A 23,457-nucleotide genomic window follows, 5' to 3' on the forward strand; every position below is an offset into this window, starting at 1 on the left:
GGCCATCTTGTGATGACATGGGGGTGGCCATCTTGTGATGATGTGAGGGCACGAGGGCCACCTAGGATTTTATTAGTATAGATAGCCAAGATCTGGAAACAGGCGAAGTGCCCATCAGGAGATGAGTATATAAAAAAAGCTGTAGTACATTTACACAATGGAATATTACTCAGCTATAAAAAAGAAAGAAATATCACCCTATGCAACTGCATGGATAGACCTGGAGAGTATTAAGTGAAATAACCCAATCAAAGAAAGATAAATACCATAAGATTTCACTTATATGTGGAATTTAATGAACAAAATAAACTAACAAACAACATAGAAACAGACTCATAGATACAGAGAACAGAATGACAACTGTCAGAGGGGAAGAGATTTCAGGGCTGGGTTAAGAAGGTGAAGGTATTATGAAAAAAAACAACTCATGACACAGCAGTATGGGGATTACTAGAGAGGAAGGGGGGTAGGAGAAGGTAGAAGAGGGTATAGGAGGGGATAAATGATGATGGAATGAGACTTGAATTGGGGTGGTAAACATATAATACAATATACAGATAATGTATTACAGAATTGTACACCTGAAACCTATATAATTGTATTAACCAATGTCACCCCAATAAATTCAACAAAATAGAAGAAACATGGAGGGGGAAAAAAGAAAAGAAATATAGCCCAACCGACATGGCTCAGTGGTTGAGCATCAACCTATGAACCAGGAGGTATGGGTTCTATTCCCAGTCAGGGCACATGCCCGTGTTTTAGGCTCAATCCCCAGTAGGGGGCATGCAGGAGGCAGCCAATCAATGATTCTCTCTTATCATTGACTAGAGGCCTGGTGCATGAAATTCATGCATGGGTGGCGGTCCCTCAGCCCAATCTGCATCCTCTCACAATCCGGGACCACTGGCTCCTAACCTCTCTGCCTGCCTGCCTGATCACCCCTAACCCCTCTGCCTGCCAGCCTGATTGCCCCTAACTGCCTCTGCCTGATTGCCTCTACCCACTCTGCCTGCCTGCCTGATCGCCCCTAACCACTTGCCTGCCTCCCTGATCTCCCCTACCTGCTCACCTGCCTGCCTGATCATCCCTAATCGCCTCTGCCTGCCTGCCTGATCGTCCCTAACTACTCTGCCTGCCTGCCTGATCACCCCTAACCACTTGCCTGCCTGCTTGATCACCCCTAATCACTCTGCCTGCCTGTCTGATTACCCCTAAACACTTGCCTGCCTGCCTGATCGCCCCTAACCACTCTGTAGGCCTGCCTGATCACCCCTAACTGCTCTCCTGCCCCCTTGCTTGCCCTAACCACCTCTGCCTTGGCCCCTGCCGCCACGGCTTCATCGGGAAGGACGTCTGGAATGATGTCCTGAAGGCCGTTCGGCTGTCCAGTCTAATTAGCATATCACACTTTTATTATGATAAGTGTTTCTATGTCTCTCACCCTCTCCCTTCTTCTCTAAAATCAATAAAAATATCTATATCATAAAAGACCTGTGGTCATGATGCCCAAACAAGCAGCGGCTCTCGCGGTGGGCAGGGCAGGGCGCGAGCTACTTGTGGCAGAGAGCTACTAGCTGTGGAGAGCTACGAATGGCGGAAGGCAGGGTGCAAGCTACGAGCGGGGATGGGCAGGGCAGCCAGCTGAGGCAAGCGGAAGCAAACGTACTGGGTCTCTAGTTTTTTTTAAAGAAATGTAAAAATCAGGACAACAGCAGCAACACATGTGAAGCATCCTGGAGGCATCCCTTACTACATCACCCTCATCCACCAAGAATCTTGTTAAGCAATGTCCTGATATTACCACCTTCTGCAGGCAAGGACACTGAGGGCCAGGGACACACACCCATGAGAGGCAGTACTGAAGCTGGATCCTACAAAGATGCCCCCTAAACAGCCGGCTGATGGCAGCCCATAAACCTCTGCTGAAGTCAATAATTTTTTAAATAGTCAACCTAAAATTCAAGACATGCAAATTTAAATCAGATGTCCCTTTCACCTCTCAAATCATCAAAGATTTTTCAAAGTAATGCTCATGGTAATAGCACTATAATCATGAAAAATGGAGACCTAAACGCCCAACATTAGGATAACGGGTCAATCAATCATGATAAAACAAAACAATGGAATGTCATACAACTTTTCAAAATCAAATTTTCAAGGACTATTAGGTGACATGGGAAACTGCTCACAAGGCAATTGCTAGGGGAAGAAGTGAGCTGTTTACACAATGTGGTCCACAAGTACATATCTGAAAATGGACAACAACATAAACAGTTGCCCTTGGGTGATTTTTATTTGCTTCTTTATAACTCCTATATATTCAGAAACTCAAACCACATAGTAAGACATTAGCTGTTAAATGCATTTTTATAGCAATGCAGATAAAAAGTCAAAAGACAGAACTAGCTCACTTTATTACTTCAAACTCTGTTTCCTTGGCTTCTTGGCATCACTTCCTCTTGGTCCTGATGACAAGAATAAGCACACTGTACTGTGCAACACATTTTTCCTTCAGCTTCTGAGAATTGGTAATCATTAGCTTGACAAAAAATACACATTCCTTCGCACTTGGCATTGCTGATCACACCCTTTTTCAAGCTCTATTTGCACTTCAAAGGCACTGGACTGCTTCCTGCCTGCTCTTTCACTGGCTGTGCCATTCCCTCATCCGTGTGTTCATGGGCCTTGTGCAGAAAAGAGTTCGCACAGCAGGCCCAAGCTGCCTGTCCTTAGAAAGGCCTGCTCGCCAGGGTGGCCCTTGCTGGTGTCTGGGAACTTGGATCCATTCCTAAGTGGCAAGTGTGGCTCACTGCACCTGACTAGTTTGTACCACAATGTGGTTTATGCTTAATGTCTCTCCTTCCAGGAGTCTGGAAGTTTGGTAGTGCCAGGCAGAGGGTGCTTACATGACCAAACCCCCATAAAAACACTGGACCAGGCCAGGCCTGTGTGGCTCAGTGGTTGAGCATTGACTTATGAACCAGGAGGTCACAGTTCAATTCCCAGTCAGGGCACATGCCCAGGTTATGGGCTTGATCCCCAGTGGGAGGCATGCAAGAGGCAGCCAATTGATGGTTCTTTCTCATCATTGATATTTCTATCTCTCTCTCCCTCTCCCTTCCTCTCTGAAATCAATTTTTAAAAAAATTTTAAAACCCTGGGCCAGGCTGAGTCTCCAATGAGCATCTCAGGTAGCTAACATGTCACATGTGTTCTCACATCTCATTCTAGGGAAATAAGCAGATCCTGTGTGAGTCCTCAGGAAGAGGGCTCCTGAGGGCTCACCCAGTTTCCTCTGCCATCGCCCCTGCACCTTCTCCCTCACTGATTTTGCCCAGTGCCCTGTTGCTGTAGTGAATTGTAGCCAATGACACAACTGTATCCTGAGTCAGGGGCTGGTCTTGGGGACCCAATGCCAACAGTCCATCCACATTTCTGAAAGCACAGAAAACAAAATGTAAACAGACAACCCTGCCAGGTGTGTTTGCAAGCTTCCCTTAGTTTTCATTTACAAATTCCTCCTTCAACATTTCCTGTCTGCTTCTCCTCCCCGCCCTCTTGCCTCTCATTAATTCAATTCAAATATTTCTTCACCTAAACTTCCTTTCAGCCTCATTTTAGTGGCAACACACAAAGTGCAGTTAGCAAAATGCGCAGGTTTGGGGATCATAAATTCTCCTTGAAAAGAGATTATTGGGATCCTTCTACAAAGACTCTTAATGCAGCCATGACTGGTCAGGTGGCAGAATACATAGGAGTACAAAGAGAAAACACCCCAGGTCTTGGGGGAGGACTAAGCAAAGGTGCAAGGAGAAACAGTCAAATGAACCTTAGGGGAGAGAAGAAAGGACAGGGAACCTTTTTATTCAACATCGGAGGAGGAAAAGCCTGCTCCTGGACACAGTGGCCAGCTGAGGGGGACACTGCCAGGTGGTCAGGAGATCTGTTAGGAAATGAGGACCTGATCTACACACACACACACACACACACACACACACACACACACACACGCCATGCAGGTGGTCCCCAGCCAGGGAACTGAACCCACCAGACCAATGCTGGAGTCTAAGGCAAGAGCCTCAGCTACAGGCTCAGGTGGACGAGGACAGCACCGGGCACAGGGATGCTGGCCTCTGAGTGTCTCCCACTGAGTCAGATCGACGCCGTTCCCCCCTTTCCTCAGAACCATCCAGGAATCCTGAGAGTCACTTCCCCTCCCCAGGTGCCTGGAACCTGGCTCAGCAGGCTCCCTTACCCCGGCCTGTGGAGGGCAGGCAGGCTGTGTCTGCCACATATCTGTCCCCCTTCACTGTGCACAGTCCCTGCATTCAACAGCTGGTTGTTAATGAATGATTTCCCACCACTTCCTGCAGACAGCCACCTTGAAGTCAGCCAGGTTTCTCACAGCTCACTGGCGACAAACAATAGACAGTGCCACCTCAATTCCAGAAACATGATGCTAACCTGTTTCCCCTTGATAGAGAGAAAGTGTTCTTTAAAAACAGGGATGAAGTGCTGTCATGCCCAACTGCACTGGCAGAGCCAGAGTTTGCTAAATATGCCATATGAAACCACAAAAGACTGCAGAAGACACTCCAGTTGTACTTTTCTAACCTTGGAAGTGACTCTGATGACAACAGCGCCCTCTGCTGACTCCTGACCATAGAACCACATGCCTAGGAAACACACCTCAATCTCCTGTAAAGTCTTCTTAGGGTGAAAATGTGTTTTTACTGTGAAGACAGCAGACAAAGGTGAATTATCCCCATCTCGGTTTCCATTGTCCTTCATTTCACTTAGTACCCTGTGTGTCATAACAACATCTAATGTTCCCAGAGGTTTATTAGCATTAACAGAAAGATTGCCTGTTCAGTTACCCAGTCGGGGCACATGCCCGAGATTGAGGGCTTGATCCCTGGTGGGCGATTGATGTTCTGCTCTCACATCTGTATTTCTCTCTTTTTCTCCCTCTCCCTTCCTCTCTCTCTATAAATCAACAGAAATATTTCTTTTAATTTTTTTCAACTAATCTAGAAATAGAAACACCTTAACTTGTAAGAATATATTTTAAAAACCTAGAACAAACTTACTTAGGAATAAAACACTTTATTAACATAATATCCCTATTAAGTTGGGAATACAAAATGTTGCAACCTTATCAAGGGGGATTTGCAAGTGTCTCTCAAGAATATATGTGCATTCACCCTTTGACCTAGCATCCTATTTCTAAGAAAGGCTCCCCAAGGCAAGCTGGCAGACTATGAAGTGAAGTGTGAACAAGGCCAGTCCCTATACCACTATGTGTAACAGCAACGACTGGGGACCATGGAGAGAAACAATCAACACAACCCTACACAGCCGTTTCATTTTATTCTCAATGTACCTGTTTAAAAAGAGCACAAGAAAGATCTCTCCCTCATGCTGAAGAATAATCTGCAGAATATATTATTAATTGGGGGGAAAGCAAGGAACTTAAAAGGGAGTAACGTGCTTCATTTTTTAAAAACTGGGAAAAATATGAATATATTTGTGTACAGCGTTATGTATTCAAAGAGAAACATTTAAAGAATGAGCCAAAAACGACTATAAAGGGTCACCTCTGGAGGGAGGGAAAGAATAGGGGTCAAGGGGAAAGGTACCCGTAAACCTCACTGAACCACCTTGTTTTAGACTTTCAACTTTGGAACCATGTAAATGTGGTAATTGTTTTCATGTAGAAAAATAGCAAAGCAATCTTGAAAAATAAAAAATCAACTGAAACAAATCACTACTTGCATATCAAAGTGGTAGCACACCAAAGCAGAGAAAGATTACTTTAGGTGACTTAATTTTATATCTCTAGTGTAATACTAGAGGCCTGGTGCACAGATTTGTGCACTGATAGGGTCCCTCGGCCTGGCCTGTGGACATCCCCTGAGGGGTCCCAGACTGTGAGAGGGCAGTTCTCAGGTGACACATCCTGAAATCGGACTCCCTCCTCTCTAGTTCCTGGTGCATCACTCAAGAACCATAGCTGCCAAGTCACCTCAGCTTGGCAGCTCCTGCATTGAGCATCTAGTGGTCAGTGCATGTCATAGCTACTGGTCGGAGTATCTGCTCCCTGGTGGTCATTGCATGTCATAGCTACCAGTCAAACGGTTGAAGGGTTGGATGGTCACTTAGGCTGTTATATATATAGATATCTTAAGTACATGAAGGACCACAAGGAAATCCTTAATTTAGAGAGTATTCAATAGGTTCATTATTAGCAATATCGGTTTTGTTCTTTTGAAGTTATTATATATTGTGATGTTGTTTATAAAAGACTTTCAGCCTAAGAAAAAATATGCAAATATATAATCTAAGAAGTTCATTAAAAACTTCTAAGATATTTAATTTAAGTAAATGCATGACTTATTTCTTCACATTATAAATCTACTAGAGGCCCAGTGCACGAAATTCATGCATGGGGGGAGTGTGTCCCTCAGCCCAGCCTGCACCCTCTCCAATCTGGGACCCCTCAAGGGATGTCTGACAAACAGGCAGTCGGACATCCCTCTCACAATCCAGGACTGCTGGCTCCCAACTGCTCGCCTGCCTGCCTGCTTGCCTGCCTGATGGCCCCTAACCACTTCTGCCTGCCAGCCTGATCACCCCCTAACCACTCCCTTGCCAGCCTGATCGACACCTAACTGCTCCCCTGCTGGCCTGATTGCCCCTAACTTCCCTCCCCTGCAGGCCTGGTCCCCCCCACTGCCCTCCCCTGCAGGTCTGCCCCCCCCACAACTGCCCTCCCCTACAGGCCTTGTCCCTCTCAACTACCCTCCCCTGCAGGCCTGGGTCCCTCCCAACTGTCCTCCCCTGCAGGCCGGTCACCCCCAACTGCCCTCCCCTGCCGGCCTGATCGCCCACAACTGCCCTCCCTTTCAAGCCTGGTCCCTCCCAACAGCCCTCCTCTGCCGGCCATCTTGTGTCCACATGGGGGCGGCCATCTTGTGTGTTTGGAGTGATGGTCAATTTGCATATTGCCTCTTTATTATATAGGATAAACTTCTTAGCTCTGTCTATTGAAAACCCTAAAATAAATGAAAACCCCAGAGTACCATGCAGCTCTAGGATCCAGACTATGGTCTCTAAATACACAGTGTAGCATGAACTAAAGGGAACCAGGGTATCTACTCATTCCAGTCTGGGCAGGAAACAGACGAGATAAGCCTGAGCAATCTTATCATATTAGAATGCAATCAAGCTGCCAAGGATGACTGGAGCCATGTCAAAACACAAAAAAACAAAAAAACAGGAGCAGAGCACAGTAATAATTAAAAGAATAAAGAGTGCAAGTAGACTAAAACACATAAATGACATTTTTTAACAATACCTCCAAAAAAAACTTACAAGTTATCTTTGAAGACTGCTGAAACATTAACTCACTATTCTGTAAATTAATAAGGAGAAAGAATCAAGCATGTCCCCTGCCTTTCCTGTACTAACATATTTCATGTTAACTAAATGGCTGATAAGAGAAAATTCTTCTTTCAGAAAAATCCTAGCTAATAAATATAGAAAGAACACTACAACCAGGGAATCATCATTTTACAATCACTAATAAAAGTAAATGAACACAGGTTCCCATTACTTGGTAAACCATTTGGTAAATATCATGGAGAAAGTCATAATAAAAAGACTAGTCTGAGAATTCCCTGAACCCACTGATTGTTCTTAATGTAATTAATATTTAGAAAAGCAGATACTACATCCTTCTGATAAATTCAATAGGAAGTACAGAGCATCATCTATGAAGGATTCTTGCCAAAGAAAAAGGAAAAACCTAAATCTTATCAGCTAGAGAAACATGTTAATACTAGAAGCAACCATCCAAAATGCAGAAATTGTATAGACAAATAATAGATTCCATTTCTTCAACAAATAAATAGCATGAAAAGTGGGATGGGTTGCCATATATCATAAGGGACTGAAGAAGCACAGTGACCAAATGCATAGATATAAATGGGTTTAAAGGAGGCAAAACACATCATACTAGCACTAGTCAAAATAAAGCTGGAATGCTTGTATTTATCAGGTGGAATAGATTTCACAACAAAACTACCACCTGGAATAAAGAAGGTTGCCTCATAAATGATAAAAGGGCCCATCAGTCAAGAGGACATAACAGTCTTCAATGCCTATGAATGAAATAACAGAGCTTCAGACTAGAAGTACTAGTAGCCAGAATGGAGAGAGCATCAATGAGAAATACACAATTATACGTGGAGGTTTCAATATTCCTTTCTCCATGACTGCAAGACCAGCAGGCAGAAAATCAGCAAGGACGCAGTAGACTTCAGCACTCTCGACCACCTTTTCCTGATCCTGACACTGATGACACCCCACCCAACCAGAACATACATTCTCCCTCAGGACAAGTGGAGCATGTGCCAACATAATCTGTATTCTGAGCCATAAAATAAGTCTCAATGAAGTGAAAAGAGGGAATGCGGTGAGACAAACGATAAGGAAAGTACCAGCACACAAGATGAGTGGAGGATGTTCAGGAGGAAGAGGAGAAAGAAGGTGGAGACAGAGCCGGAGCTAAAGGGATCAGATCTGCCTGGGCCCTTCACAAGTCCTCGGGTGACACAGGGGTCTGGAAAGGCGAAGCGGCCAGGTAGGAGGGCACTTCTTAACTCAGATACAAAACTGGGTCCCATGTACTCCCCAACCTTTTCATTTCAAACTGCAACAGAAACTCAGTGTCACCTTGCTTGGTAAAGAGATTGCGAAATGTGCTGCACAGGTAGAAGGTCCCGCTGCTGTGTAAGTCCACGTGGAGCTGGTAGCCATGCAGCCCGTACTCAGGGCTGTCATCCAAAAGGGGGATGTGAGGAGGCAGCTCATAGGGGCTAAAAAGAAAAACAAAACACACACGAATTTGTCAATACCAGAAAGAAAATACTCTTTAAAAAGCTAGCATACATTCAAAGCACCAGCCCTATCAATCCCCTGCAGGAACCCCAATAACCTCCAACACCAGGAACTCCATGCCCCCTGCTCCTCCTACCAACTTCTATAAAAGCAGGCAGAGCCCTAGCCAGTTTGGGTCAATGGATAGAGCATCGGCCCACGGACTGAAGGGTCCTGGGCAGGAGGCAGCCACTCTGATGTCTCTCTCTCTCATGTCAATGTTTTTCTCTCTCTGTCTCTCCCCTTCCTGTTCACTCTCTAAAAATCAATGGGAAAATAATCCTTGGATGAGGATTAACACACATTAAAAAAGACAGGCAGAGATGTGAGCTCCGCCGGGATTCACAGACCACCCAGGGCAGCAACTCCGCTCCTCAGTGGCTCAGCACTGTGCTCACTGCCCCGCGTTAAAGCACCTGCGCACCTATGACTACACCTACAACAGCCCCACAGGTTAGGGACCTGGGCAGAAGACCCAGAGCCACAATGAGCAAAGTATTCTTCAATACAAGAAGCTGTACTACACAGGTAACAAGAGCACTCAAAGCTTCTCAGGGAATATTTAGAAGTGAGACATCTGTAGCGAAATGGAAAGCATGTTCCCTACCTGAACACCCTCACATTCATTGAAAGGCCCACATTGCAGAGACCAAGCAAACACCTGCAGGCCGGACTCAGCCAGAGACCGTGGGTCTGCGAGCCTCCCAAGGTATGAGAGCTCACGTTAGTGCAGTGTGAGGCACCAGGACATACTGCATCTTTCAGCAGTGTAGGTACCTGCCCTATAAATAATGTTCTACAAGGCACAGAATCCTTAACCCAGAACAGATAAAGCAAATGTGCACTCATGAATAATCCAATTATCTCAGTAACAGCTCAGTAATTATGCCTGTGGGCTTGTGTCTGCTGATTAAGAACAGAATATCTTTGTAGCTATTCTCAGAATATTAAGATGTATCAACTTATAATTGTTTGTGTTAACTTTACAAAAACTAAATGCACAATGGACGGTTACGTACAGGGCGGCCGAGCCCAACGTGCTCTTCTCCACGAGGTGATGGAAGTGCAGATTGGCCATGACGAACGCCAGCTCTTCCGCTCTCTGAAACATTAATTAGTAAGAACGCACTTTTCAGCTGAAATGTTTTAATCTTTCCCAAGGTCGTGGTGAAGTTCACAGCACATCGCCTTGCAGACAAAGGCAGACCCTCAACTGTAAGCTGACCTCGGGCTGAGGCACTGTTAGTGCTACCATCTTAGTAAGAGGAATGTGTCACATGGACAGCAGGGCCACGACTCACCCAGACACACAGAGCGTGCAGTAAAAGGAGGCTCATCCTTATATTGGTGAAATAGCAAAATACTGTACTACACATGGTAACTGTGGAAACAGGTCTTGTTAGTTCCAGGTTGTCTCACGCTCTTTGCAAAAATAAAGACTATTCCGGGAAGAACTGCACAAACATGAGATCAATTCCACAAATACCTAACGTTCCTGGCATGGCCTTCCTCTCTCGAGTACCTGCTTGGCTAGACAAACCCAGTGGGGACAGTTAGATTCCAGCTCTTCACTCATTCATTCATCAGGTTGGGGACCCAGAAAATGGGACTGTACAAGGAACTGATACCCATTCCTCCCCAAACTCACAGGTGACACTGCCTGGTGCAGGTGACCCAGTGGCCAGACAGAGGCCAATTGGATCAGCCAGAGTCCCCGTAACTCCACAGGCCCACAGAGATAGGTGGATTCCAGTCAGGCAAACTGCAGCCCTGCCCCCAACCGCCTCGCCCAGAGTCAGGGAGAGAGAGACTCTGAAGCCAGGCAGGTTGGGAAGAGAAAGAGGTAGCAGAGAGAGACACTGAAGTCCGGTCCCGGTGAGTCTGCCTACACGAACACACACCAAGTTCTCTGAATTAAAATTTAGGAACTGCTACCTTAAAACATCCATGGGCCAAAGCCACCGAGGAACCCATGGTGAACAGGGGAACATTGCACAGATGCTTCTCATGGAAGTGACTGCCCCAAAAACAAGCCCCGAGGAGGGAGCTGGCCTTTGGCCTGACTGATGAATGAAGAAACCTCGCCTGGTGGGAGGAAAGAGCCTACACCTTTCCCTGGAGGGCAGACGCACTCACTGCCACATCCACAGGGTCAGGAACATGTGGGAGCGACTCCCGGGCCAAAGGCACAGACAGAGACTGACAAGAAAGGACCCAGAAAAAGAGAAAGGAACATGGATTGCCTGGAGAGGACAGGACATCCCATGATAGTAAAGGTAGCCTATCATCTGTGAGAATAGGAAGGACCCTCCATGGAATCGAGGACCATTTGCTACAAAATGAAGCTGGTAAGATAATAAAATGGAATGCAGCTCATGAGAAGTCTGAAAGGACTGCACACATGATGTCCCACCCATGCGAGTGGACGTGGGGTTGAGAGGGAGGGAGGGATGTCACAGCCCACGAGGCTGCCCAAGTCTTACCTTCCACAGCCCCACCAGGAGGCCTGGGTTCAGATGGAAGATCCTAACGAATCTGTCACAGCCAACCAAGGTGGAGTCAGTTAAGTTACTCAGACTGTACTTTGCAATTAGAGAAGGCCATCGAGGTCTTTGCAACGCATGTCAAAGAAAGGAAAGAGAGAAGTGAGCTCTCATGTCCACCGTTTGTGACTGTTTTTGGTGTACCTAAAACAGCTTTGGAAGAACATGCTAATAATGTGCACATTGCTAATAAGTGGCATGTTGAGGAGCAAGGGACACAAACAACATTATAAATCAAAGGCAAAATGGCCACACCCAAATTTCTGCCCCACCCATGTTTTCCTTTCCCTCCCGCTGGCTCCTGCTGGCAGCTCCTTGGCCCCAGCAGAAGCTGAAGAATCAAGGAGGGGAGGAGAGGAAGAAGCCTTCACCCAGCACCCTCACACCCAGCACACGGCCACAATCAAGTGGATTCTTGATTGTGTTCTATCGTCCAGGAAATTTTGTTAACTACAATGTCATTCCCTAACCATTTTAGATAACCAAGAGAAGAGGAATCTAATCACACTGTGATAATCCTATTCTTTTCCTATCCTATAGTGACCCAGGATAAAAGAGAAGTCTTTAGGGCACAATCAAATTAAAATACACTGGTGGTGTTTTTAAATTACAAAGTGATGCCAACAGTATTTCCATATAAGATGTTCTCACTCAAAAGTTGTGCTGAATTAGTACTTACCCATTTTTGGTGGGGGGTTTATGCCAGTCCATCAAGACTGGCGTCACACCGCACAAGTCTAAGGTTGATAGTGTAGCCAGACAGGGCCAATTTTTGCCATACCACACGACCATGACAGAGGAGTGGTTTATGAAAAGGTCAGCATGCTCCATGACATGTTCTTTCCCATTTTTTTCTTTCAATATGATTACCCAACCGAGACCGGATATTCTGGAGAAATAAAAGCAAGCTAACAATGTTGGCCTCATTGAAAAAAAAAAATACTAGTCTATTTCACTTATCATCTCTAAAGCAACCACTTCCCTAACACTAATGTCAAAGTTCTCAGAATGTGCCCGACGTGAGTTTTCCATGCCCCAACAGTTCTCCCTTTAAACATTTTCTCCTCAGCTAAGGAACAGCTGTGTTCTCAGTACTGGCGATACATAGGTAAGTAATAAAATAAGTAAATAAAGGTCCTGCCCAGGAGAAATACCTCAGATACCCTTGCTTTACCAGAGCATAGAACTGGGTTATTTCTGCTCTTCGTAAAAACTCGAGACCACTTGCACGGAGTAGGAAAATACTATATATTTTATACATGCACAGAAACACACACAAATATCAAGAGACAGGTCTTCACAATATAAAGTGCACATATGTCCCAGGCACACGATCGTCTGAGCTTACACCATCGTTCTTCTTCAAGGTCAGCAGCACTCATGAAAGCGCGGCGCCTGCTGCAAGAGAAGCGTGCGTACCTGAGGGCCTCCTTGGTTTTGGCCGGGAGGCCTGTGTAGGGGTTGACAAGTTTGAGGACCTGAGCTAGAGCTGCTTTCACAGAGGCTATCCGTTTTGCGATATATTCCTTCTTCCAATATCCAGCTTCTTTGTCCTCAACTGACAGTGCCTTCATAGACGCGACTGTCTTCTCTACTGGATCAATTCTCCAGTTACATCTCTTAGGTGAAAAGGCAGTTGAATAGATTCTGATCCAAATAAAACTGGGGGGAAAGAGGGAAGCAATAAACAGTCTAAAAAACACTGCCATTACCTGTTCTTGTAATATATTAATTTGAAGATGCACAATAATTTTTAACTTATCTAATTCCAGCAATGTGTCCAGCTGAACACTTGAGAGTTCTGCGTGTCGAGGTGAACTGAAGTCTGAGATAAGTATTCTAGGTTCACCAACCCTAGAAACTCTTATAGAAGGCAAAGCTTGTTCCCGGGATTAGGTTAAAATGAGTGAGTGCATGACATTGGGATCATCCACACCACGGCCTTCCTATACCAATAACTGAGGAGGAGATTGACTAGGGAAAAATAGCAAGAAGTGTATACAGAAAGGAGATGTGTATATACATACAGACACAGAAATATCAACACCAACTGTCCTGCATGTTCTTTTTGTTTTCTAAGTCTTAATTTTCAGCAGTGAATATGAGCTGCTTGCACAGAGAAAGTGGAGAGTACTGATAACTAACAATGACAGTTACCACTGTAGAGCACTATGTGTAAGTACTGCTTCAGCACTCTGTACATAAATTCATTTCATCCTTACAAAAAATCCATGGGAGAGCTGCAACCACCGTCCCCATTAAACAGACAGTGAAACTGAGGCCCAGACAAGTAGGGATCTGGCCCGGGTCTGTGAACGGGAGTCAGTGTGGAACCAGGACTGAATCCACAGAGCTTCCACCCGAGCTCACACCCTCAGCCCCCGCTTCATGGCCTCTTCAATAACACCAAAAAGGCGCTCAAAGAAATGGAATAACTGATCCAAATACAGAGGACTGATTAGCTGCAACTCTGGAATTTAAATTCATCTGTGACCCAGAGTCTGTGGTCCTCCAACTCCACTGGAGGCCACGAGAAGCCACAGGAGCAGTGCTGTTAGTGGGGGCCAAAGCCAGGCCTGGCACCTCTCTCCCAGCCAGTGCTCTGCTTCAGAGAAGAGAAATAAACTGCTCTTAGGGGAGACTGAGACAGAGGTTAAAATCTATTTCTTAATGTAAAAGGTGACATGCACATCAATAAATGTAATTATTTGCTGATTTATGTCTCCACATTCTACTTAGTGCAGAAAGGGATGAAAAGGCCAGTGGCCAAGAGGCAGCGGGCAGAAGGCGATTCCCCTATAGACCAGAAGACCCTGGATGGCAGGAGGGCTGCGGGAGACACATGGGCCCAGAGGGGAGTGACTGCTTCGGGCACTCAGTGACAACCACAGCAGACAGAAGCACTTCTCAGACATCTGACTTGGGAACTCGCCTCCTGGATCAAGACATTCCATGGATATCTCAACACACTCACACAGTCAGACTCCCCCTGACACTTCTTTCTAGATGGGGCTTTTCAAGTAACTTCTCACCCCACAAAATCATTTCATGCCAAACTTTTTGCCTTGAAGTATTTTTGTTTTCAACTCATAAGTTTGACTCTATTTTGTACCTGCCCTGGCACTCACACCTACAAAAATAAACACTGGCACAAATAGGGGAAGCAGAGGGTGGACCTCTTTTTTTTTTTTTAAATATATCTTATTGATTTTTTACAGAGAGGAAGGGAGAGGGATAGAGAGTTAGAAACATCGATGAGAGAGACATCGATCAGCTGCCTCCTGCACATCTCCCACCGGAAATGTGCCCGCAACCAAGGTACATGCCCTTGACCAGAATCGAACCTGGGACCCTTCAGTCCGCAGGCCGACGCTCTATCCACTGAGCCAAACCGGCTTCGGCAGAGGGTGGACCTCTTACACCTCCAGTGACAATGTCTATGCCTGACACTCATAGGATAGACCACTGTCCCATGCTATCTTACCCAATTTATCATCAGAGGAGCCTAAAGAGAATAAAAGCATCTTCTAGAATTAAAGTATTGTGTAGACTGATTATTTATAAAATACAAAGATCACATTTAAGATGTTTTTACCAGTCTCCAAAACCGAGTACATTCACCTCTTGATTGCAAACACTCCATCCTATTAAAATGCTATGGAGAATTTGAGGCCAAAGCTTGTTTATCTAATCTCACTCCTAGTCAGACACAAACCTTCAAATGAGTTGTTCAGAAAAGGGGGCCAATTGAATGTCAGTGTTTCCCAGAGTACTGGAAAACAAAACCCCGAGTAATGAGGCAGAGGCAGCTGATCCGTGTTTCAGGGAACCATGGGGAGACTGTTGCTCATGCTGTGGGCTCGACACATGAGGCAGGGAGGCAGCCCCATGGATGTTACAGGCTCCAAGGAGACCTCCTTCAAACGTGTCCCCCAGGAGTCACCAGTGTAACTGGCTACAGTATGTGCTCCTGTTCTCTCTTCAGAAGCAATGCTTAGAAAATACCCTTAACTTTCCAAAAACATTTATTGTTTACCCATTCAATTCTTAATATATCCTTTTAATGAAGACTGACCATGACACTTATAAATGTAAGTCAACTTATGCAATTAAGATTATCCTTTGGAACAGAAAAATATGTGAGAGTAATTTCATCAGAAGCTCATATTTTTAAAGGACAACTTCCAAGAGAGTGGGAAGGGCCCCTCCCTCTTCCTTATTCAGGATCTGCTTGCTGGCCAGCACAGCACACTACCACCATCCTGCAAACCCAGGCAGGACCACTCAGGCCCAGCCCATGCTGCCTGAAACTGTGGGAAGTCTGTGTTCTTCTAGGGACACAGCAGGTGCTCCTGGCCAGCACACCAAACGCCACCTGCTCCAATGGCCACACCAATACCAGGGTTGAGCTTTTTCAGTTCATGCAAAGAATCATCCTTCCTTAAGCACAGAAATGCAAATCTTTGAAAGTATCATACAAGTATGTAAAGCATCTGAAATAGTATGCCCAAAAATACTCTTGAAGTTAATTTTTTTAAGTTTTAAAAAACTGGTTAAAACGGCCTTACTAGTTCTCAGGACCTCCATCTAAACATAACAGAGACAGTTGCCTTTCTCCTTACTTGTCATTGGCCAGGTGATAAAAGCGCCTGTTCACACATCCTGTGCACAGCAGGGTCGTGGCATCCAGGTAGGACAGAATCTTCAGCAAGATTTCTGAAGGCAAGCTGAGAGGGCGGGAGATCAGAGAGGTGGATGTGGTACCTGGAACACTACTGGCTGTTCACCTCCACAGAGAAGGCGGTAACAGACCCGTCCTGCACACAAGGCCACCCGCTTCCTCACCTTCAGTTATGTTCTCCATGGAAATGCTCTGGTTGGTACAATTCTTATGACAGACACCAACACCAAGACCCCAGGTACAAAGAGCTAATTTCCCCAGCCCTTTTTATCACATTCCCACACTGGGTCACACAGCAGGATTTCACTATCTCCCCAATGAAAGTATTACTACATGGAGAGATAAATGGAAATAAAAGAAGAAACAGAATGGATGCTCAGCTATCAATAAGAAAAATACAGAATTCCTACTCCTCAAAAAAAATCTATAATAACAAAAGCATAATATGCAAATCGACCAAATGGCTGAACAGTTGAACAACCGTCTGGATGACCACACTATGACACCCACTGGCACAGGCCAGCCAAGGTGGGTGCGATGCAATTTGTCTCCACAGAGGGAGGTCCAGGCCACCAACCAGGGGGCTGTGGCGGGTGGGTGGGGCCTCCCTCTGCGGGGCGATTGATCGTGGGGCTCCCAGACTGTGAGAAGGCACAGGCCAGGCTGAGGGACACCTCTCCCCACCCTCCCATCCCCCCACCCCCGAGTACATGAATTTCGTGCACTGGGCCTCCAGTAAATAAATAAAACAAAACAAAAACTGTAAGTGAAATAGGAAATATCAACGCATTTACAACTGAACTCTGCTGGAATAGAGCATCCCCCTTCTCTGCAGGTCCTCAGCTTGCAACTGCTTGCTCTGGGCTTCAGGGAAACACCAAGCCCCCTAAGGTTTTCTCAAGTGTCCTTTTCTTTTTCATTTATATGTCCTGTAAATATGACACTGAGATATTTATATGACATGTAAATATGACACTGAGATGCATCCTCAATATCCCCTGTGTTTCTATGACCTTAGGGTTCTACAAACCCCTGTAAGTGCCTAGAAAGCACTGGCCGTGACCTTTGGCAAAGGGAGCTACAGGAGATTGTACTGGACTGGAAGATGGGCAGGGGGTGTCTTGGGATAAAGGATTGGAGGAGCAAAACCCTCTGGCCAGTTTAAAAGGGCTTGCCCATACTCTCTAATTATGATTTTAACTATTTTAAACACTTAAATTATGATGAAAGCCAGGTTTCCAAATGTTTTATAGGGAAACAATCCCTCCTAAAATTTTGATAACACTGGGAAAGAATGAGGTAGATCCTCAGAGAAAAGAGGAGTAACTGAATGAATCTTTGTTCTATTACTACATCAGATATAGTATGACAGATTCTATTCCCAGAGTGTAGGGTTTGAAGCTGGAATTGATATCCTTAATGCTTTTTACTTTTTGGCTTTTCATTTCTTTTTAAAAACACACTAAAAGTATGAACCCTGTTAGTGAGCTAGTTATGATAATAGTACTAACAACCAAAAACTTGAAATCAGACAACTTATGTTTTAATCTGAATTCTGTCATTTGTAGACTATGTGAGCTTCACTCCCTCCACTGTAAAATGTCTGTGATAATTCCAAGCCTTCAGGGCTCCACACTACACTTAGCATATAGCTAGCACTCCATAAATCTCAGAACAGCATGAATCCACAGGCATCTCAGCATCAATTTCAAATTGCAATTTTAAAAAAAAGGTCCACAGATCTCGTTGCTGAGGCCACAGTATAGAATCCTGCTGTGGCAAAATGGGTTCCCAAAATCCTGAAAGCTAAAAAATTCAGAGACTTCCTGAACATTTAGAGCAGGGGTACGGAACCTTTTTTCTGCCAAGACACATTTGGATATTTATTTTTATTTTTTTAAATACATTTTTATTGATTTCAGAGAGGAAGGGAGAGGGAGGGAGATAGATAGAAACATCATCAATGAGAAAGAATCATGGATTGGCTGCCTCCTGCACGCCCCCTAATGGGGATCGAGCCTTCGACCCAGGCATGTGCCCTTGACCGGAATCGAACCCGGGACCCTTCCGTCCACAGGCTGACACTCTATCTGCTGAGCCAAACCAGCCAGGGCTGGATATTTATAACATCATTTGCAGGACATACAAAATTATCAACTTAAAAATTACCCTCCTATATTTGGTCAAACATTCAATTAACTCACTCCTAATGCCTTGACAGGGCCAGACCAAATGATTTCGTGGGCCTTATACAGTCCTCGGGCCAAACATTCCCCACCTGTGAGTTAGAGGAAGACACTTTAATCTTCTTCTTTTTCAAGGGTCTATAGCAATTGGAAAGTGAATAATTTTAAAGAACAGGCTTTCTTTTCAGAAGTTCCGAAAATATTTTTTAAAAGGAAAATTAAATCAACTTATCACTTTTAGAAGTTTAGCTTCATAGAACTAGTCTAATAATGGTGGTGGAGACAGGCTGCTGACTCATATCAAACTCTCTGGGTTATATTCTTCCTACACAGTTCTATTGTTAGAGAGCTCAGAATAACAGCTTGGTGTATGCAGCTTATAACTTGCTCTAATAACTCCATCCCGATAGCCTCCCAAAAAAGTGGCAGACGACTCCTCCTCACCTGTCCAGACGCACAGGGCAGTGAGAGGAGGTCCTCCTGCGGTGCCTCTCGCACGGGGCATGCTTCCTCAGAGGGGTACTGGCTGCAGCGGACTGGACACCTGGCCCCTTCCTGAAAGTAAACATGGAAAATTCAAATCACCACAATGCAAAGTGAACTGCCCATTCCCCACAACAGCATTTTAACGGATTCCTAAGCTCCAAATATTACTGACTGTGAAACTTCATCTCTGCGAAGAAAGCGGGAGGGGCGGGGGAGGGGGGGGGGGCTTGAAGACAACCTGAGTCCTGAGTCAGGAGCCTGAAAACTGGACTTAGTCTGACGGCTCCTAAAACTAACATCTCACACTCACTCTCCTTACAGGCTGCCAGCGGCAAAGAGGTTCTATAAAATGTACTCAGTGGAAATAAAAAGGAAAGAGATAAAATGTACTAGCTGTCCAATTTCAATAATACAACAACAGAACCTGATAAAGGAAAGGAGCATTAGATTTGTGCGCCAGACCTGCCAACACCAACAGGAGCCACAGCTCCGCGGGCCTGTGAGGGGCGATGACCGGTTCCCTCTGCAGCTTTGGCAGTCACGGTCGCAGAAGCACCACACACTCACCCACAAATGTTTTCACACTTTAACCCCTCCCATGCAATGGAATATACCTTCATTGGCCATTTTTTTATTATTTTAGTGGTATGTAAAATAATAGTGAACTTTACCCTCAATGGCTTTTAAGATTTGATGAAGTAGGGTATAATATTTTATGCAATTAGTCCTTTTCAGAAGTTCCAAAAATATTTTTTTTTTATTAAAATCAGTCCTCAAAAGCAGTGGTACTCAGTGGCAGCTGGGCAGGGATCTGAAAAGCCCAGAAAGTCCCCGAGCCCACGGCCTCCTGTTTCTAGGCAGCAGCTGGCAGAGGCCGCTCCCTGCGAATAGGCTGTTTCTCTTGGAAAGATTTAGAAGTGGCTGCTTTACCACATGCACACCAGCTTCTGACCCACCCCCAGCCCAGCCTGCTCGTTAGGAAAGGACAGAGGCCTGGAGCGTACTTACCCGTATGCTCAGTTCATCCGCATCATCACTCTGAGTCTGTGCTTTGTTCACCAGCTCACCAACAGTTTAACCAACATCAGTTCCTTCCACCAAGCAGGTTGCCTGGATATATTTGGACTATCGTTCAAAGAGGACATGGGCAATAATTGGGGGCAAAAAGAGGGATCACAAGAACTCAGAAAGAAGGTCGACAATGTCTGTGGAAGCTGAAGGATGGAATCCACATGGACAGGCGTGAACAGAGTAAGGCCTCAACCCCCAGCACAAGCAGCACTTAGGACGCACGGGGAGGGCATCACCCAGGGACTCAGCGTAGCCTGATGCTGAATATGGAGACAACACTTGAGATGTACACATCAGCAAGCACGCAGATCACCTGGCCTTGCCCGTGTGCTTCTGAACAGCACCTGGCAAGTCCTCAGTAAACATCAGCTATCATCTGCATGCTGGCACCCAATTCAAGAGAGGTGGGTTACCCTCCAGAATCCTTTCCAGATCCCAGAGGGTAACAAATTCACCAAGGGAAAAAATGCTGACTGCCCTGCCTCTCCATTCCAGCTCCAGGGAAAGGCGCTCCATGTGCCTTAGTCCTAGGCCTCTAACCAGTGCGCGCAGGGGAAACAGGAAGTAGTTAGGCTGGTGCGGTGGTTCTGCATCTGTGGTCTGCAGAACAGAAAGCAGAGGGACAGAAGGCAGGGAGATGCTAATCTGGAAAGTTTAGCCATGCCGCTCCACCTTTAATCAGAGAATTCCACCTGTGCCATAAATTTTTGTACCTCTGCTGAAAATTTCGTTTCAGCAAAGATTTCCACAGCAGAAAAGTTTCAACTCCACTACCCTGGCTCTAAACCAGTAGTCAGAGGTAAAATACGATTTTCTAATTGTATTAGTTTCCTAAGGCCGCCTTAACAAAGGACCTCAAAGTAGGTGGCTTAAAACAACAGAAATATATTGTCTCACAGTCCTAGAGACCAAAAGTCCAAAGTCAAGGTATTGGGAGGGCATGCTCCCTCCGAAGTCCTAGAGAAGAACCCTTCCTGGCCTATTCCAGCTTCTGGTGGTTCCTTTGGCCTGTGGCAACATTACTCCAATTCTGCTACACCTGTACATGACCATCTTCCGTGTGTGTGTGTGTGTGTGTGTGTGTGTGTGTGTGTGTTTTCTCACGTACCTTCTTACAAGGACATCACACATATTTGATTTAGGACCTATTGTAATCCAGCATGACCTCATCTTAACTAATTACGTCTGCAAAGCCCCTCATATCAAATAAAGTCACATTTGAGGCTCTGGGTGGGCAAAATTTGGGGGGTGAGGCACATTATTCAACACAATATACAATTTTTTAAACTATACACTTTTTTAAATTTTTTAATTTAAGCATAGTTGGCATACAATATTAGTTTCAGGTGTGATTTGACATGTTTATGCCTCACAGTGTGATCATCCACCAACTCTAGTAATCACCTGTCACTATGCAAATTGATCACAATATTACCCTTCACCTTCTTCACTCATCCCCTCACCCACTCCCTTCTGGTAACCACCACTTTGGTTTCTCTTTCCATGAGTCTTTTTTTGTTTTGTTCATTTGTTTTCTTAGATTCCACATATAAGTGAAACATTATGGTACATTTTTAAATGATTGAAAGCATTTCTTAAGTGCTTTACTATTCTTCAAAGTTCTATGCTGACCTGTATCACATATTCAAAGATAAAATACTTTCAGTCGACAAAAGTTTCTGACACCTAAGTTTCAAGTGAGAAGAACCTCTATTGCTCCTCCATCAAATAACACCATCTCTTGGAGTTCCCCGCCAAGTGCGAAGGTGTGCCATAAAGTCTGTACACACACGCTGTATAGAAGACTGAGAAATGTCTCTCACTAGATTTTTTTAACAATATTTTTTACTTAATGAATACTTCTGTGGTTAATAAAAATAAATATATTTAAAAGCATTAATAAATTAATAAATTGAAAAGCTTCTTGTCATTACGGATTTCTTCATTCAAAAGAGGCCAAAAGACCTACTTCACAGATCTAGAACGAACTCTCCAAAAATTCATCTGGAATAAAAAAAGACCCCGAATAGCTGCAGCAATCCTGAGAAAGAACAAAGTAGGTGGGATCTCAATACCAGATATCAAGCTGTATTACAAAGCCACTGTTCTCAAAACTGCCTGGTACTGGCACAAGAACAGACATATAGATCAATGGAATAGAATAGAGACCCCAGAAATCAGCCCGAACCAATATGCTCAATTAATATTTGACAAAGGAGGCAAGAACATACAATGGAGCCAAGGTAGTCTCTTCAATAAATGGTGTTGGGAAAATTGGACAGATACATGCAAGAAAATGAAACTAGACCACCAACTTACACCATACACAAAAATAAACTCAAAATGGATAAAGGACTTAAATATACGACCGGAAACCATAAAAATACTAGAAGAATCCAAAGGCAACAAAATCTCAGACATATGCCGAAGCAATTTCTTCACCGATACAGATCCTAGGGCATTGGAAACTAAAGAGAAAATAAACAAATGGGACTACATCAAAATAAAAAGTTTCTGCACAGCAAAAGAAACCATCAACAAAACAACAAGAAAGCCCACTACATGGGAGAACATATTTGCCAACATTATATCTGATAAGGGCCTAATCTCCAACATTTATAGGGAACTCATACAACTTAACAAAAGGAAGATAAACAATCCAATCAAAAAATGGGCAAAGGACCTAAATAGACACCTTTCAAAAGAGGACATTCAGAAAGCCAAGAGACATATGAAAACATGCTCAAAGTCACTAATCATCCGAGAGATGCAAATCAAAACAACAATGAGGTACCATCTCACACCTGTCAGAATGGCTATCATCAACAAATCAACAAACGACAAGTGCTGGAGAGGATGTGGAGAAAAAGGAACACTTGTGCACTGCTGGTGGGAATGCAGACTGGTGCAGCCACTATGGAAGACAGTATGGAGTTTCCTCAAAAAACTGGAAATGGAACTCCCATTTGACCCTGTGATCCCACTTCTAGGAATATATCCCAAGAAACCAAAAACACCAATCAGAAAGGATATATGCACCCCTATGTTCATAGCAGCACAATTCACCATAGCTAAGATTTGGAAACAGCCTAAGTGCCCATCAGTAGATGAATGGATTAGAAAACTGTGGTACATCTACACGATGGAATACTATGCTGCTGTAAAAAAGAAGGAACTCTTACCATTTGCAACAGCATGGATGGAACTGGAGAGCATTATGCTAAGTGAAATAAGCCAGTCAATGAAGGAAAAATACCACATGATCTCACTCATTCATGGATAATAGAGACCATTATAAACTTTTGAACAATAATAGATACAGAGGCAGAGCTGCCTCAAACAGATTGTCAAACTGCAGCGGGAAGGCCAGAGAGGGTTGGGGGGCAGAAGGGAGGGGAGTAAGAGATCAACCGAAGGACTTGTATGCATGCATATAAGCAAAACCAATGGACATAAGACACTGGGGGGTAAGGGAGGGCAGGGGATTGTCAAGGGGGGGGGAAGGACACATATGTAATACCCTTTGTAATACTTATAATATTTTTTT

General features: G+C 44.7%; 1 protein-coding gene across 1 annotated transcript in view; it reads right to left on the reverse strand.

Annotated features, from left to right (window-relative positions):
- FBXO15 (F-box protein 15) overlaps positions 1-23,457 on the reverse strand; it is a 44,975-nt gene that overhangs the window by 17,647 nt on the left and 3,871 nt on the right. The window contains exons 2-8 of the mRNA XM_005861568.2: positions 18,798-18,908; positions 16,109-16,213; positions 12,906-13,148; positions 12,166-12,375; positions 11,427-11,553; positions 9,963-10,045; positions 8,740-8,882 (exon numbers count right to left, since the gene is read on the reverse strand). Of these exons, the coding sequence (XP_005861630.1) occupies positions 8,740-8,882; positions 9,963-10,045; positions 11,427-11,553; positions 12,166-12,375; positions 12,906-13,148; positions 16,109-16,213; positions 18,798-18,908 (1,022 nt within the window). The remainder of the gene's footprint in view (positions 1-8,739; positions 8,883-9,962; positions 10,046-11,426; positions 11,554-12,165; positions 12,376-12,905; positions 13,149-16,108; positions 16,214-18,797; positions 18,909-23,457) is intronic.

Source organism: Myotis brandtii, unplaced genomic scaffold (assembly GCF_000412655.1).
Source record: "Myotis brandtii unplaced genomic scaffold, ASM41265v1 scaffold154, whole genome shotgun sequence".
Taxonomy (NCBI): Eukaryota; Metazoa; Chordata; class Mammalia; order Chiroptera; family Vespertilionidae; genus Myotis; species Myotis brandtii.